This window comes from Carassius auratus, chromosome 21 (genome assembly GCF_003368295.1).
Source record: "Carassius auratus strain Wakin chromosome 21, ASM336829v1, whole genome shotgun sequence".
NCBI classification, from domain to species: domain Eukaryota; kingdom Metazoa; phylum Chordata; class Actinopteri; order Cypriniformes; family Cyprinidae; genus Carassius; species Carassius auratus.
The window spans coordinates 2,221,370-2,239,821 of NC_039263.1; the positions used below are offsets into that span (position 1 = coordinate 2,221,370).

At 36.2% G+C, this 18,452-nt stretch overlaps 1 protein-coding gene across 2 annotated transcripts in view; it reads left to right on the top strand.

Annotated features, from left to right (window-relative positions):
- The window catches only part of LOC113038202 (follistatin-related protein 4-like), a 185,296-nt gene that overhangs the window by 46,767 nt on the left and 120,077 nt on the right, over nt 1-18,452 (top strand). For both annotated transcript variants that reach the window (XM_026195460.1, XM_026195459.1), the window contains exon 4: nt 15,072-15,299. In XM_026195460.1, the coding sequence (XP_026051245.1) occupies nt 15,072-15,299 (228 nt within the window). The remainder of the gene's footprint in view (nt 1-15,071; nt 15,300-18,452) is intronic.

Sequence of the window (18,452 nt, forward strand, 5' to 3'; positions counted from 1 at the left end):
AAAAACAAGACATTTTTAAAACTTGATGGTTCCCTCTGACTTTTATTGTAAGAAGATAAATACTATGGAAGTCAATGGGAACCTCCAACTGTTTGATTACCAGCAATCTTCAAAATATTTACAAATAAGCAACTCATACAGGTTTGGGTGAATTGTCCCTATAAGAATGGAAAATGATTATACATACAATACAGTAAACTCAGTTTGGACATTGCACAATGCTCATTCAGTATATGTTAAACCAATTAGTTTTGAGTCTGGATTTAAGTATGGCTCATGTTTTAGCACATCTGATCTCTTCTGGATGCTGATTCAAACTGTGGGTGGCATAATTGCTTAAATTGGATTCCACTTGTTTTGTGTGACCCCGTGGCAATGATCAAAGGACAGTGTCAGGTATGTCAAGGGATAACCAGAATCGAAAACAGAAACAATCAGAAGTCGGGGCAGGCGGCAGAGAATCATAGTCGGTATAAACAATCCAAGATCATACACGGAAGGAACAAACACAGAGAAACCACTCGGGAAACACAGGGAAGTGCCAGATAGAACTAAACAAGACTTTGCAATGTGAGTGTGGATGAGTGCAACCTTTATAGTGTCACTGATTGGAAACAGGTGAGGTTCAATAATGAGTTCCTAGGCAGGGGTTTATGGGAAATGAAGTCCAGGGTGTACTGAGTCATGTAAAAATCTCAAAGCCAGTGTTAGGACCTGAGGACTGGTATGATATGCTCAGATATTCTGGTTCTAGTCAGCAGCATTCTGTATGATCTGCAGATGTCTGATTGTCTTTTTGGGAAGGCCGGTGAGGAGCCCATTACAATAGTCCACCCTCCTGGTGATAAAAGCATGAACAAGTTTCTCCAAGTCTTGACTGGAAACAGAGCAGCTAATTCTTGCAATGTTTTTAAGATGATAGTATGCCGATTTAGTTTCTGCTTTGACATGACTACTGAAACTAAGGTAAGTCTCCAGAATCACACCAAGATTCCTGACTTGATTTTTAGTTATTAGACCTTAGAGTCAAGGTATGAATTCACCTTGAGCACTTCATCTTTGTTTCCAAATGCAGTTGCTTCAGTTTTCTTTTTGTTGAACCGAATAAAGTTTTGGCACGTCCAACTATTCATTTCATCAATGCATTGGCAGAGGGAGTCAATGGGGCTGTAGTCATTTGAAGATAAGGCTAGGTAAATCTGGGTATCATCAGCATAGCTGTGATAGGCAATTAGCTTTTTTCTCATTATTTGACTAAGTGGGAGCACATACAGGGTAAACAGTAGCGGTGCAGGAATTGATCCTTGTGGGACTCCGCATGTCATGTATGTGCACTTAGACTTATGCTCTCCTATACTCACATAATAACCTCTCCCTTTTAAGTATGACCTGAACCATTTGAGGACCATCCAAAAAAGCCAAACCCAGTTTTTCAGTCTCTCTAAAAGTTTGTTATTAACAACAGTGTTAAACGCAGCACTGAGATCTTATAGTACCAGGACTGTTATTTTGGCTGAATATCATTTATTTGCTTAAATGATAGAATTAATGATCATATAAGCTGGATGGCATTTTTATGAACAGTTCCCACAATAAACAATTGTGTATAACACATGTGACTGAGACGTTTCAGTTCTCAAGTTTAAGTAGCTGAGCTAGCTTAACAGACTGCAGATTTACTCCTGTTTGTATTGCTCTGGGGTACATTTCCCAAAAGCAACTATGGTCGCAAGTTCTGTCATTACCAATAGAGTTGAATGGAACTTACCACCATAGTTAGCTAATAATGCTTTTGGGACCCCTGATTAGCATGAGCATGTGTTGCTGTTGTATGGCGAGGGTAATGAATGCATAGAGTAAAATGCGAATCATCTCTGTTACTGCTTGTGAATGGAAGTAGTGTTGTGGGTTTTTTTTGTCAGGTCAGATCACTTATCTTTTCTTTCTACAAGATGACTCATAATAGTCTATTTGAATAGATTTATATTGGTACGATCAAGAATTTCAATGAATTGTGCATCAGCCACATCAGGGAGTGGTGAGATGTTGGGACAGCTGCCCAAGAAGTGGGTCATGGGAGCTGCTGAAAAAAATAGCAAAATTGCTTTGCTACAATTTAATAGCATATGTATTTCCCAATGGTGCAAAAAGAGAGGACAATTATGAACGACCAAACCAACCAAGCCACAAGAGTGTTTTCCCCGGTGGTCTGTCAGAAGATAGCTCTGCTGCAAAACACGCACCGCCAAACCTTCTGTGCTCAAGCATTAGGAACAAGAACTCACCACTGTTGGATGAATAGTTAATAATAATGTTATTATCTAATTAAACCTCATTGTAAAGTGTTAACCAACAAACATAATGTTTTATTGGGTGGATGTGAAAACAAAAACAAAACAGCAACAACAACGAAACCTTTTCTTCATTACATTCCCATAAAAATGATACATTTATTTAGCGTCGACTGATATAGCATTTTTCTGTGAATTATATTTAATATGGAAAAATTCCAGAAAGAAGTTATTAGTGCCAATTAAACTGTAAAGTAAAACTGATACATCAATGTAACTTCCAATATATATCATCAACCAATATTATATACCAATATAATATTATATATAATTATTATAAAGTATGTATTTAATGATAGCAAATTGTGTTGCCCACTCCTACCCCAAAATGTAAAAATTGTTTAAATAATATGGCAAGACTTTGTTGGCCTACATCCCACAGGTGCCCATACACCAGCAAAACCAGGTTATGCATTAATATCTTTTATGCTTATAAGATCAGACACTAAAACAAACTTTGGGCCAATTTATAGTTTGCTGATGTTTGTAAAAAGAAGTGCAGTGCTGTTAATTTCAGTGCGGGACAGTGAAAGGCTGGGACACAGCTGCCTGTGCGGCTGCTTTCTAGACTTGTTTACAGAACAACAAACCTCCACCAGTCCTTTACACGCGTGACCCGCCACACACAGAAAAACAATTCTCATCAAGTGCATGGGCTTACAAAGAACTGCAAATAGCGTCGTCCTTTATCTATATCGTCTTATAAGGATTCTGTGATTTAATATAATGAAAATCAATTACATTCACTCCAACTCTCTTCTATCCAGAGATGAGCCACCCCCTCAAAATCTGTTCTCTGTCTGCAGAGGTTATTTATTTTGAGTTATAATTATAGGAAGCTGTCGTACCTTCTGGGCTTCTGTACTCCGTCTCCACGTATTTTTAGTAACGGTGCAGGAATGGAAACGCTATCACTAGAGGAATTCTGTAACATAATTATTACAGGAGCACAGAGAATAATGAGAAAAAAATATGCTAGGGATCACGGTACCTATGAACCGCTGTCCGCTGTTATTAATTATTCCGAGTCCTCTCTTAAGCGCTTGGGGAAATGTCATTTACGAGGGACTGCGCCAACATTAATGTGTGTGGAAATTATGTGGAGCGCGCCTCATTAACATATGTGAAAATAATGGCTTCAAGAACATTAACAGTACTGATGCCAGGTTTTACAGCCATTCTAAACACATCGATAGAAATCCAGCAACAGAAATTTTTCTTTTTATTTTCTTTTTTTCTTTATGTCTGGTTTCAGCCTTGTGATTCTTACATGACCTTACATTTGCACAGTTTATATAATAATCTCAAAACTGCACTCAATCCAGTATTTTTCTATTTAAAAGTCTTTAGTGCTGACTCTCTTGTCGCAGAGATGGGGACTCGAGTTTGAGACTCGGACTCGAGTGCGACTTAAGTTGCACACACAGTGACTTCAGACTCGACTCGGACTCGAGCTGTGGGACTCTTGAACAATGTTAATTTTTAGTAAATGTCTGATGAGCTCACTGTTATTCCCTCCCTCCGTTACCTTTATAACCTGCCCACGTAACACATGACGTACTACTATCTGTTGCGCGCAAAAACTCAAATGCGAGTAAAGATGCTCCTGTAATTAGAAGTATATCTCCAACACGTGTGTTCAGATCAGGGTTGCCAGGTTTTCACAACAAATCCTGCCCAGTTGCTTCTTAAAACTAGTCCAAAACTAGCCCAATCGCGTTTCCTGTAGGTTCCCTGATAAAAATTGCTTCCCAGGGTTAAAATATACATTTTTTGGAAGGGTTGCCTCGGTAAAATTCGCATTTTGGGGGCTAAATATCACGTTAATGGTATTGGGGTTGCTTAAAAAAACGGACATGAAAAACAATCGCAGACTTGGCAACACTGGTTCAGGTGGAGCGGCAGTTACTACACAGAGCCGTAGTCTACCGACAACTAACACAAAATCGTTTTCAAAATCGACAAAGAATTGCCAGATTGTTGTTTTACAGTGAATTTAAAACAGCTAAGGAACGTTGTTAGGCACGATGTGAAGCTGAGTGCCTACAACACCCTTAGCTGTTATAAACTTTTCTTGGAGCATATTGCTTTATTTAACCACTGCAGAGACATCAGCTAACGAGGGAAGCGATGACCGCTAATGTCCTGGAGCTCCGAAAATGTCTAAGCAAATTTTCAAATAGATGTTGTCTTTATTAACAAACCAAGTAGAAAAGAAGTACAGTACATTCTCACCTAAAATACTCTCTACATTCCGTGACACAAAACAGTATTATTTAAACAATTCTGGTGGATTTGGATGTCTGCCATGACCAGCAGAAAAAAAGAAGAAGAAAAAAAAAATCTTTAAAGCCTGGTTCAAAAAGTGGTTTTGATCTATAGAGCTAATTTGACTCTAAATGACTTCACTTAAGTGTGAAGAGGGGAATTTCTTTGATTATCTGGGAGTGACGCACTGTGATTTGCTGCCAAGATGGCGACGGCTGGCTCCATTCACTTTGAGCTTCAGAAACACTCTTCAGAAACACACTACGTTTCATGTTTTCACACGGTATATGGCTATGACACTCACTGTGAGAAATACGGCAACTTCTGAAAATGGAGTGATGCAAACTGTGAAACTTCTATTGAAGTTCTGTTGGACTAATATCTTTTTTTTTTTTTATTATATAGTTTATTGATTAATTAATTATATTAATTACAGATAAATCACACTTAAATTTAGGCAGAGAAATTATTTCTTATTAAATGAAAGTAAATAATAAAACAATATATATTTTAAAGTAATTGTTAAATAAGAAAATTATTGAATAGAAATCACAAAAGGACAGCTTTTTAAAAATAATGCTCTAAATATGAAACTTAAAGCACCAGTAGGTGTTGGCAGGCTACTCTCGTAATGAGTTAATCATTCAAACAATTATTCAAGTGATCAATTCAAACAGCTGATTCACTCAGAAACACAGCAGATGACCGTCTTTGTGAGTCACTGAACATTGACTCATTTGATTAGTTAAAACCTGTGGATTTATTCAGTAACGAATCACTGCTGTTTAGCTGAGAGATAAATGTTCTGCTGTGGCTTTGATTAAAACCATATTCATAAGTGAAATTAACCATAACAGACAATACTGAAAATATATATATTTTATAAATAAATAAAATAAAATCACATGCTTACTTTATATGCAGTTTTTTCAATATTCAAAGTAGTTGTTCTAATCAGTTTGTTTATTATTATATGTATAATTTTGTCACTGAAAACTAACCCTAACCTGACTGAAGAATTGTTATTCAGTTATGACATCCACACTGACGGTGATTTACAGTGACAGAACATCATTTATTTTTTTATCAGAACTGACATTTTTGGTGGCATGTGTGACAAATAGCATTAAGAGGAGCTATTTGCTGAAAATGAGCAGCAAAATCATGTAACGATTACAAAAAAAAAACTCACATTTGTCACAGGCAAATATTTTTATTAAGAATATTATTATATTATTTTCTTCTCAAATTGTATTTAGTTTTTTTTTTTTTTTCGTTTTTTTTTCTCAGAATTGTGGTTTGGTCCAATCTGATTCAATATCTGACTTGACATCAAAAACATTTCTTATGCCAAAGGCAACAACATTTATATTATACTCTCTCTCTCTCTCTCTCTCTCTCTCTCTCTCACTCCCACACACACACACACACACACACACACACACACACACACACACACACACACACACTTTTTAAAATATGCATCATATTTTCTGTGATGAGTAAAGCAATCCAGTATGTGTTCTGCACATCAGCACTCTGATTTCAAGCCAAAACACTCTTTAAAACAAAATAATTTCTCTTTCAGGATGTAATAGTTTTTATAGGCAATTATACAACTGGATCCCCAATAACTAAAAACAGTTAGTCTTTTAGTGTATTAACTGATTTGAGTAAAATCTCTGAGGTTTCCGTTGGTTAAATTCCTTTGCGCATAACTTGATAATGATAAATGACTCATATTTACAGTATTAATAGACGGCAAATCAATATTCAGTCTAATTGGACTATAGTGATTCTCTTGTCTTTGCAGCTGGCCTGCAGCCTTTGAAATCTGCAGTATGATATTAATGTTTCGGAAAGGAAAGGCATCATCACGAGCTCCTGCCGGGTCAGAGGTGCTGTGGGAAGGTGCCCTTGGTCTGGTGCTGTGTGGGACGGTGGTCCGCTGCTAGATAGAGGAGCTGCTGTGTCAGCGCTGCTGCAGATCAACTGATATTAAGCCACCAGCCGGTTTACAAGGACACATAAATAACCATGCAGAAAATATAATCAAATGTCTGCAGAGCAGAGTGAATTATTAAATCTGTACTGTTTATCAAAAATAATATACAGTACATAGTTTGTGTTTGAACACATATAATAAGGACCAAGCATGATTTGTGCTTGAATAAAATAAATAAAATATATGGAGGATTCTTCAACTGCTGTGTCCTTGGGGTTGATGTTTATTAAAATATATTTCAAGCTTTTTTGTGATATGAAGATCACACTCTTAGAAACTTTTGTCTTTTTTCTCACTGCGGTTATTTTTGTTATTTGTAAAGCTTTGCTTAATATTTGAATATTTATTTTTAGATAGATATATAGATAGATACAGTAGATAGATAGATTTTAATTTTAGTTTTAGTAATTTTACATGATTTTTTTGTCATTTTAAATCTCTGTTTTTTTTTTTTTCAGTTTTAGTTATACTAAACTAAACTTAAAAGTTAAAGTTAAACTTAAAGGTGCCATAGAATGGGAAACTGTATTTACCTTAGCATAGATGAATAAGAACATGTTCTGTACATGGAAATGACATACCGCGAGCCTCAAACACAGTTTCCTCCTTCTAATGTAAATCTTGTGCATGCAAAAAAGGCCACTGAAAAATAGGCGAATCAGAACATAGCACTGACTGTGATGTTACATTTGGGATCACTAATAGTCAGGGGTGCACATAATTTTTTCAGCCTGGTTCTCATAAGAGAACCTGGAGATTTGGTTTGGTCCTCACACTGCATATAGCTTGACCCATTAAATGCAACTATAAAAAATGAATTAATACTATTTATAATATTATTGCACTTTTTTATTTATTTATTTTTTAAATAAAATAATAGTAAATAAACTAAATAATAGTGTGTGATAATATTATTAAAAATAAAAGGCAGTCCTACTATTAAATACAAATACATTTATTTTATAGTAAACTTAAAAATAAAATGCTAATATTTACTACTACTTTAATTGTTTGCCTCTTTAAGAAGAATCACTTTATGTATTCCCCAATTTTAAGTCGCTTTGGATAAAAGCATCTAAAAATAAATAAATAAAAGCATTTTCATCATATTCAAACTTAAAAAGCAGGCTTTTATTTTGGCGGGTTGCCGGCAAGTAAGAATCCGCGCTTCCAGATTTAGCGTTGCTGCTGATTAAAGAGTGTCAGTGGATGAAGGTCATAGTTTTGCATTGTGCTTTGAAAACAGCCTAGATTTATGCTTTAAGATTGAAAATAAAACTTATATAGTACAGTTTGTGATCTAAAATGGTAATTGTGTATTGACAGCTGTCAACCATGTCGGTACGCAAATGCGCTGTCAGAACATATTTATATAACGCATTTTTATTTTGGTCACACATGCGGACCTGCGGACCACTCATGTGCACCCCTGCTAATAGTAACGCCTCCAACATTTGCATATACCTGCCCATGTTTTGTGCCAGCCGAACTTCCACAGCTGAATCATCAGAAGTTCTGCAGGTGTGGAGAAACAAGTGAGGATAATAGTGAAAACGGCAGATCGTGGAAATAAAAGTTATGTGCTGTGATGGTGTCTGTATTCGGAAAGGCACGGAAAACAAATAATGCTTGTTCTAATAAAATAACGTGAGCCACTAAAGGGACATGGTTAGCTGCTTGCTAGCGGTAGCCTGTTACATTACAGTACATAAGATTTCAATTACAACATAAACAGAGTAGAAGAGATGACTGAGAATGATGGCGAATGATTGACAGATCCTGAGCACCACAGGCAAGCATCTGATCCCGTAATAACGGCTCCCTGATACCTGCATTTTATATACAGTATAATTACCCAACGATATAACTGCGAGAGACAGTATTGAAATATATATTTATTCATTTATATAGTTTCCTTCCTGCTGAAATGAGCCGCACTGTGAAACAGCCAATCAGAGCAGAGCTCCACATTATTATTCATGACCTTTCCAAATAAGGTAAAAACAGACCATTTTTTTCTAGGGACAAATCCTTGGGTTGTAAATGGACATGTTAAACTGTTTCTGGAGAATTTTTTTTTTTTTTTTTTTTTTTTTGCCCTCACCTAAGCCACATGTATATGTTTCAGAGGACAATTTAAAATATTGTGTCAATGCATTCTATGGCACCTTTAAGAAAGCGTATCATGTTTTCCTGTAAAAATATCAGAGCAGCCTTAAAACAGGTTTATATTTTAATATTGTGTTCTTACTGCACTGGCAACTAGTTTTTCTTTTAAGATAAAATATTAGATACATAGATAGATTCTGATTTTGAATATGTGAACTGTAATCTAGGAAATTTTGTAGATTGAGAATTAGGCTGGTCACAACAGCTGTGTACCACAAATAGTCTTTCACCAAAGTAACTGCTCTCGTCTGTGATTCATTCCTCCACACCTGCGATATGCGACACACAGCTGCAGTAAAGCGTACTACATACCAGCTGCATGCCGCTAACAGATGGAGAGGCAATCTGAAGATCAATAAAGTGTTATCAGGCCACCCAGTGAGTTAAGTGCTGCGGTATTGGCTTGATGGAGCTGGTTCTGGGTTTGTGTGTTTACATCTGAAATCTTTAGAATACTCAACCTGTCAAACACACACACACACACTGCCTCAGTCACGGCCCTTGAGTTTGTAGCTCATCACTCTTTCTGACATTCACTTTGACCTTGCTTCATTTGGAAGTCATATTTTATCCAGGACATTAAGTATGAATGGCAACGGTTCTCTGAAATGTCTCTTACTCTATCTTCTGTTGTTCTTTATTTCATTATGTTCTCTGATTGGTGAGGAAGTTTGTGCATCATGGATGTCAGTGAAAGATCATATTATTCATGACATATGAATGATGAGTCTAATGGCAGTGTAAAATCAGCTTCACATTGTCAAGTAACACCTCTGTTACGTATGTAACCCTTGTTCCCAAAAGGAGGGAACTGAGACGTCACGTCGGTGATGACCGACAAATTGGGATCTTTCCGGTTATACCAATCCACTTCACTTCAGTGGGACCACCGTCCTGCCTGGTAAAGTCTGGAGACAGTTTAGCACGGACTGAGCTCGTTCCTGGGTGAGGCTTGCAGTCTGGCTGAACGAATCCAAATCCATGCTGAGAAACGAGATCCTCTGCATTGGCACGAGTTTGCTCTTTTTTTAGTTTCAAAGCGCTGCATCTTAATAGCGGCTCCCTGATGCCTGCACTTATTACCCAACTATATAACTGCAAGAGACAGTATTGAAATATATATTTTCCTTGTGTTTCCTTCATGCTGTGTGAGCACAAGTTGATCTGAAGACCCAACTGGCTGTAGTGACTCACTGCTGCTGTGCTCTGAAACGAAAGGACGAATGAATGCTGTGCACCTGCTGCCTCTTATACCCGCACTGTGGGGTGTGGCAGCCAGATGCCAGTGTCCATTGGCTCGTTTAGTTACACTTGAAGTGCATTGGTCTTTCTGGCGAGAACCCATTTCTTTGGTCATCAACGGCATGACGTCAAGAGTGACCGACTGAAAGGGAACAAAAGAGTCAAAGCATCAAGTCATTATAAATCTGTCTGTCTGTTTGAAGACCTCATACTTGAAAAGGCACACTCTCATGACAATCTTTAATTTTTGCATGCAAAAAAAAAAAAAATGTAGTCAACCTGCTGTAAATGTAAAATAAATTAACTTCTTAAATATCTTTGCAGAAATGATACATGAAATATGAAGCCAAATATTGTACAAACTGTCTTATACATATCCTATATGTTCAGAAACGGAGCTGGGTAGATTACTTACAAATTGTACTGCGTTACTGATTACAGATTACAAGATGAAAACTGTTAGTAACGTATTCTATTCTGACTACTTTTTAGATTACTTTTAGATCTAACTTGATTTAAAGTTATCATTAAACATAACATATTGAAAAAAAGAGAAAATAAAAAATACATATATATATTTTTTTATATCAACATCATAAAATGCATTAACCCTCTGGAGATGTTTTGTCATGCCCTGACATTTGTGCTTTTTTCAGTTTCTTTTTTGAAAACCTATCAATTAATTAAATAATAATATTAAAAAAGTTAGTTCTTGTTTTAAGAATAAATCTTAAAAATAGTAATATAAAAATCAAACAAACACAAACAAACACATAGATACATAATACTATTGTGATATCATTGTTTAAAGAAAAAACAACACTAGTTCGAAGTTTGGCTTAATATAAGGACTGTTGAAGGGTTTGTGAATTGATTAAAAAAAAAAGAAAAATCTTATTTTTTTGCATCTTATTTTGCTTCATAATTTATTAATATAGTCTTATATAACACCAACCAAATAATGCTGCATTAATTGTATATATATCTCTGAAGATAAGTTGATGGGAAAAATCAGTTTTCTTTATTTATTTATCACAGTGTCTTTGACAGGGCAGTGTCATGTGACCAGAATATCCCCACCACACCCACAAATGTCATTCATACCTCAAAGCACAGATGGGATGAAGCTGATGTTAATATACACATTTATTGGCCATACTTGAGTCATAACTGCTAAATAAAAAAATTAAATAATTATGACTTAAAAAGTTAAATTATTAGATAAAAAGTTTGAATTATGAAAATTATGACTTTACAAGTTGAAATGGACTTAATGACTTTATGAACACATTGGGCACAGAATAGTGTGTATCTATATTGATGAATGGGACATTCTGAATTTGGGAGTTTGGGGGACCAAGTTCACACCTTATTAATAAAGCATATAGCATTTACAGACAAGCAGAATATAGCCAGAATATGAAGTTGCATGTTAAATCAGTTTGTCATAATTTCTGCTTTTTATCTCGTTATTATGACTTATGTCATAATTTTGAGTTTTTCAGCCATTTTTTTTTTTTTACCTGGTGGAAAATCCCCCCAAATCAAGCAATTGTCATTCATTTCTATGCAAACATGCTTAAGTTTTATGTAGACTAGGCTTATTACAGATTGCAAGTTATTAACAAAACTCAGTAGTATTTAAGGAACTGAGCATTTATCTGAAAGCATTTAGTGAATCAGGCACTAAACAAATGCAAGTAATTGCACATGCTTTTAATTACTGAACTTTACAAATAATAATTTGTTACAAATAATTACTTAAACCATCAGATGCACATTTCCCTTTTCATTCTTTTTTTCAAACTTTTTATGAATGTACTGAATTAATGAGTATTAACATATTAATTATTTAATTTAATAATTTAATATTATAATATATTGATTTAAACATTTAAATTGATCCTGAGGCCCCCTGGTTGAGAAAAACTGGTTTAAAGCGAATATTTGATTACACTCCAAAATTGAACTTCCATCATTTGAGAAACTTGACAAGCGACTTCTTTCTGGCAGAACTTTACACTGCATGTGCCCTGGAGGTTGGAGGGTGGTCTGTGGTTAATGTCAGAGAGGAAGTTGTTCATATACTGTGAGCTTTCAGGGATTACACCACTGTGGCTCTTGTCTGAGCGGCTCCTCATGAAAGGAATCAATTAGTCACATTTACTTGATGACAATGGGATTAGATCCAGAGCAATCCACGGCTGATGAACAATACTTGCAAACATTCCCTCTGTGATTCCCTGGGTGATTCCTATGAAATGTTTGAGCATCTCTCTTTCAGGCCTGGAGCGATTGCTGATGGACCAGCAATGGCTTGCAGCGTCTTAACAGTCCCAAGAATGGTCGTGATAAACAAACGCATTAGCTCGTCTGCTGAGCAGCTTGGCAGGGTTTGAAAGCTTTCGGAGGAACCTTTAAGACTCATGTATCACCATTGTCTCGCTGCCCACACTGAATGGATTACAAATCAACTCTTTAGCTCTTTAAGTAAATCAGTGCTGAGTGCAGTTGGGAATTGTCAGCGAGTGCATGCCACGATTTCAAAGAGGACGACGTCTCTGCAGAATTGCTAATAGTGTTGTAAAAGGAGCATTTGTTTTTTGGACCAGATTGTTGAACTTGGAGCAGAGAAAGAGCTGGAAAAAGGTGAGAGTCGGTCGGACAGCAGGCGTCCCAAGAAGAGCAAATCATTTTCACAGGAGCAGAGCTCAACTAAGCGCCTAATCTTCATTGTAATGCTCAGGGAATACAAATGATCCGGTAATCGTTTCCAACCTTGACACGGAGGAAGAAGGTCACGATGTTGCTTCATGGATGTGCGGTAAATAATTAGTAAACCAAATGACACAGGCTGGGATCTTGAGGGGAGGCACGTATATTGTGCCCTGTTGATCAGATTATAATATTACGTTTAGCCATTCTCATTCAAAACCCATAAGAGCATTAAAAGTTGGCGCGTGCATTATTGTGCAAGAATCAGAAAGCATGACTGTGTGTCTGTGTTTTTCTTAAAATAAAGTAAACTTTGGCTGCATGTCATGTTATTTAATATATATCAGAGCTGTTGAATTTGGAGAGTCACACCAGAGTCCAATCATGCTAGTTCTGTATACCAAATAATGCTCAACTTAATCGACACATAAGATGAAATCAACAGATGTAGTATCATGAATGAAGCCCATTTGCATTCTAAGTGCAGAAAGTGTTTTACAGAGCAAATAAACCAAATCTCCTCCTTAGATTTTTTGATGATGAAGCATACTGCCAAATAAAACCAATAAATCACCCTGTCTTTGTGCAGTCTTTTTTTAAAATGTAGAACACATCACGGAAGTGTAAAATGAACAAAGGTCATAAAGGACATCTGTTCCAACGCTTGCATTTTTTTTTATTTTTTTTATTGTTAGCTGATTTTGGGAATAGAGCGAAGAAAACTTAATTAACTTACTACACTGGATACCTATTGTTTGAGTAATATGCCACAACAACATTTATTTTACCTGTTACTTGCAAAAAATAAAATTCGTATATCTCCTAAAGTTCAGTGAGCTTTAAAGGTGTCATGAACTGAGAAATCAAATTCGCCTTGATTTTTTTTTTTACATGAAACTGGTCAGTAAAAACATGTTTCAAAACTTTCTCATTATTTTTAAAACTGCTTTTATTGAAAAAATTTTTTTGAAAAAGTTTTCTTTTCAAATTTTTTAACATTATGACATCATACTGTGACGAAAGACAATCAACATCTGTACCAGTCAATGCATTCTCCTGCCTGATGGTGCGTGCCCTTGTAATGCCCATGTAGTATGCTGAGTAGTAGTATACAAAGTAAGATCTGAGATCCGGGTTTATTGCCACTCCACTGCTCTCAGTCAGCGGTCAGGAATTAATAGGGAATCATTTCCTGCCTACCAGCTGTCGCCCAAAGAAAGTACTAAAACTGGCATGGACAATAAGCTAGCACGAAATCCAGCGTGTGAGTCCAGCAGGAGTTTTCCCCTACTGCGCTCCTGCGGTTCTGGAAAGAGCGTCCAGACCTCAGCAGCTCCTCCACTGCCCACTGGGGGAATCATCAGGGAGCAAGATTTTACACTTGGCTGAGAAACTATACATACTTCCTGGGACGGAGTGAACCAAAGTGTGTCCAAACTGCATCGCAAACATTCTGCTCTGTCTTTTTTTTTTTTATTATTATTATTTATTTTTGATGAAGAGTGTCTCTATATAGTGATGCACCAGTGACATCCAAAATCCAGAAGAATATTTTTTCTATTGACATTTTTTAATAGATTTTTCCATTCATAAGCAAAATATGGTTTATGGTAAATGTAACTTGGGACTTTTTTTTACCTACAATGTAAACTGCACACACTCACACGCCAGATGTTATTATGATTTTATTATAAGAAACATATATTTTTAAGAATAAACATAAACACATCAAAATGAGTGGTTTCAGTTTGGGTGTGGCTAACTGACGCTGTATCATTAATTGATATTAACCAGAGACCTTGTTTTACTGAAAACATGAAAATTCCCTTTATAAAAAAATTTATAGTATAAAACAGCTGTGGTTGCCAGAACTTTAATGTACATATACAGTCAAAACATTTTAGGGTTTAAAGATTAAACTTGAATTTACAGTTATAAAAGTTTAGTCATTAATATGGCAATTTTGTCAGTTTGCCAATTTATTTTTTTCACTGATGGCTGGATCTTTTCCACTTGTAAATATAACAGTATTTTATTTTACTTTAATTTTTTATCAAATGGAAAGTTGAATCAATTACAATATAATAAGTGAACTTACTCTTAACCAATTAACAATTTTTACCATAGCAGTTTCACGGTCTTTACCCATTAAATAATGATTATTGTTTTACATGCACAGAGAATTTGTTGATGTCATAACTGCAGTGTGTTTATGACATTCTTATGAAAGCAAACAGATGGTTGTGATGACGTTGTTCCATAGCTGAAGAATCACTCACAAATTGATGTGGTTTTTAATGTTTAGCCTTATGTCTTTACAGACGGGGGTGCGTGCAGGAGGACATACTGTGGCCGGGGTCGGGAGTGTATGGTCAGGGAAGTGACAGGCCGTGCCGAGTGTGTGTGCCAGGAAAGCTGCCACACTTCGTTTGTGCCTGTGTGTGGCTCTGACGGACGTTTTTATGAGAACCACTGCGAGCTGTACCGCACCGCTTGCCTGCAGCGGAGGAGAATCTATGTGGTCCACAGCAAAGACTGCTTTTTCAAAGGTGAGATGCATGTTCCTCTATGTAGCGCTGCAAACATGAGTGTCCAGTGCTGTGTGTACTGACGGTCAGTGAATCTACTGCTTCTCCAAACATACTGTTTAAGAGATGTTTTGAGTCCAGTTCACCTTCATTATGTGCAAGTAAGCTATTCTCTGTGAACGTTAAAAACATCCGATATTAACCAATGATTAACTGATAAGTTAACCGATAATTCATCTAGAAATTATCCGATAATCAGTTTTAAAGTCACTGATAAATGGCGTTTATAGATGGCCCTGTGATATATTTATTTTATTTTATATGTTCATTCATTTTGACTACTGTCATTATCAGTGTTGCTGCATTTGTTGTAATAAATAAAAAAGATGAAGTGTTTTAATTGTTGTAATATGAAGATTAAATGTAACATTTTTTTAGATGAGTGAAATTACAGATGAAAGTGAAATTACAGCATTGATAAAAGTGTAGTTTGTTCACTTCAGTGTTTATGTTATGATTACATCAAAAACAGAAGTAAAATAAATAAATATCAGATCTACATATTGGTAATCAGACAAATAAACTTGTATATACCATATAACATTGAGCTTGGAGCAATATTGGACAGCTACAAATGATATATATTTTCGACACAAATGTTTGAATGAATAAAAAAACAACCACTTAGTGTCTTTCGGAAAGTTAAAAAAGTCCATCCGCCACAGATTGAATTCTCAAGATCATTCAAGCACATCTGATTTAAACTGTGGATTATATTTCAATATTTCATAGATTCAGTGCTTCAACATGCTTAAACTGATGCTTTAACAATTTAAGTGTGATGGATTGGATTCATCTCACGACTGCTGTTTTATAATGAAGACATAAAGTCTTGAAATGTAGATTTTTCTTTGTATTTCCAACCCATATTGCTATATTGCTGTTGCTGAAGCGTAATGAATCTGAGACTGGATGCTGATGCTTAACACATAGGGCTTTCTAAAGATGCATCATTCATAACATTCGTAACATCTGTGGCTATTATAGTGAGTTTAAACAAAGATGTGTGTACGGATCAGTCGTGCCAGAAGGTTAAAGGAATAGTTTACCCAAAAATAAGAATTATGTCATTATTTGATCTTTTTTTTTTTTGTTACAAAAGAAGATATTTTGAAGAATGTTGGTAGTCATTGACTTCCATAGTATGAAAAAAAAAAAAATGCTATGGAATTCATTGGCTACCGTCAGTGGTTTGGTTACAAACATTCTTCAAAATATCTTGTGTTCATCAGCAGAAACAAACTCATACAGGTTTGAGGGAGAGTAAATAATGACACAAAGTCTCATTTTCAGGATGTGTCTGCTGTAAAAAGAGACAAAATACAAGCCATATTCATGATTATTCACCATATAAACTCAGCACTGCTGTGTTTAGCCGATATAACGTCACTTTGTGATCTGTAGTGGTGTCGTGTAGGGAGTCGGTCAAGGTTTATAACCTCAAACTAAATGAAGGTCATTCTAAAGCACAAGAAGCTCTTGACAATGTTCCACCTCATAAATAATAATAAAGCGCAGTGCCTTTGTGCACAGCTGAGGCGTGCGGTCTGAAGAGATTTGAGCTGTAAAGTATTTCTCATCAAAAACGGACAGAATAATGTCGACGAACTGCACCTTTAATCCAGTTTACAGGGAGCAGGGAGTTCGCAAGGAACGCCACGCTGAATGTCACGGTGGACTCGCTTGTGTATTCTGCTTGTGCCATGTGTCAGGACTTGGTTTTATGGTGATTTTTAATCCTGAAGGTTAAATTCAGTTTATAGCTCACAGCTCAGGAGATTAAGAGAGCTGTCAGCTACACCTTTTTGGTTTTTATACTTTTGTTGGTATATTTCATTCAATTTTTGAAGTCTTCAGATGAAGGTAAGACTTCAGTTTAGGGATCTCACTATTATCTAGTTGCATATGTTCATGCATATTACTAGCATATTGGCAGTTTATTAGTACTTGATTAGTTCTGCATGATCATATTTTATCCACGACGTACTGTACACAACTAACAAGTACCTTACTATTAATAAACAGCGAATAAGGAGTTTACTGAGACAAAAATCATAGTTAATAGTTAGTTAAAAGTCAGAGTTTGACTGACAAAGTGTGCCTTCATTATCTCTCACATATCATGTAATGAGGCATCTTTAAAGGCCGTACTGATACTTGTGAACAGGACGTCCTTCTCTCTGTTCACGCCTGTGATTAAACAGAAAGACGCCTCCTCGGGTCACTGTTCAGCTCAACTTTGATCCAAACAAACCAAACAACAGCACACTGCGCTGGAGAGGCGTCTTTCATCTCTGCAGGCCGCTGGAGTGCCACAACAAAGCGTGAGAGTTTGACTGATGCCTGGCGCGCAGCGGGACGCCTCTGCAGCTGAGCGTGTTCACCATCACAACACCAAAAGGTGTACAAATGAATCTCTGGTGGATGGAGGGATGCTGGGAGGTGTTTTTGCAGTGTCAGTGACAGAACTCCTAATGATCACCCTCAGCTCGTGGAGACTTGTTTTTGTTTTTTTGATGTATGAAGTCACATGTACATTCATAACATAAATGCTGTCACAGTGAACTACAGAATCAGCATTGTGTTCGCTCAAAACATTCCTAAAATATCCCAGATCTAGAAGTTAGTCCAGATCCAGTATAACACTTTCTGTGAAGCCCATATTTAATGCATATTCTTAAGGCATTATAATTAATGCATAATGCATTATAAAAAACCTTATAATATGTTATACCATCTGTTACGCGCTAGCTTTATTATCTTTAAGCTCATCTAGGGGAACTAGGCATAGCAGTAACAAAGTTTTGGAGAGAGAGAAAGAGCACAGGTCCTTCTTATCTCTAGTCCCAGTAACACATCCCAAAACTAGTAAACTTAGAAAAAGTATTTATTGAATCTAAAGAAAAAGGAGAAGAGGAAACAAACTTCAGGAGGGGGCAAAGGCCAACAAAACAAACAAAAAGGTTTCTAACTCAGTTTTAACCATAACTTACCTAAACATTAAAACAAAGAGTAAATAAATAACAAATAAATTTCCCTTTCTCCCTAACTACCCATAACCAGGAGAAAAGCAGATTCAAACAAAAATGGCACCCACCTCCCTACAGGTTTCCT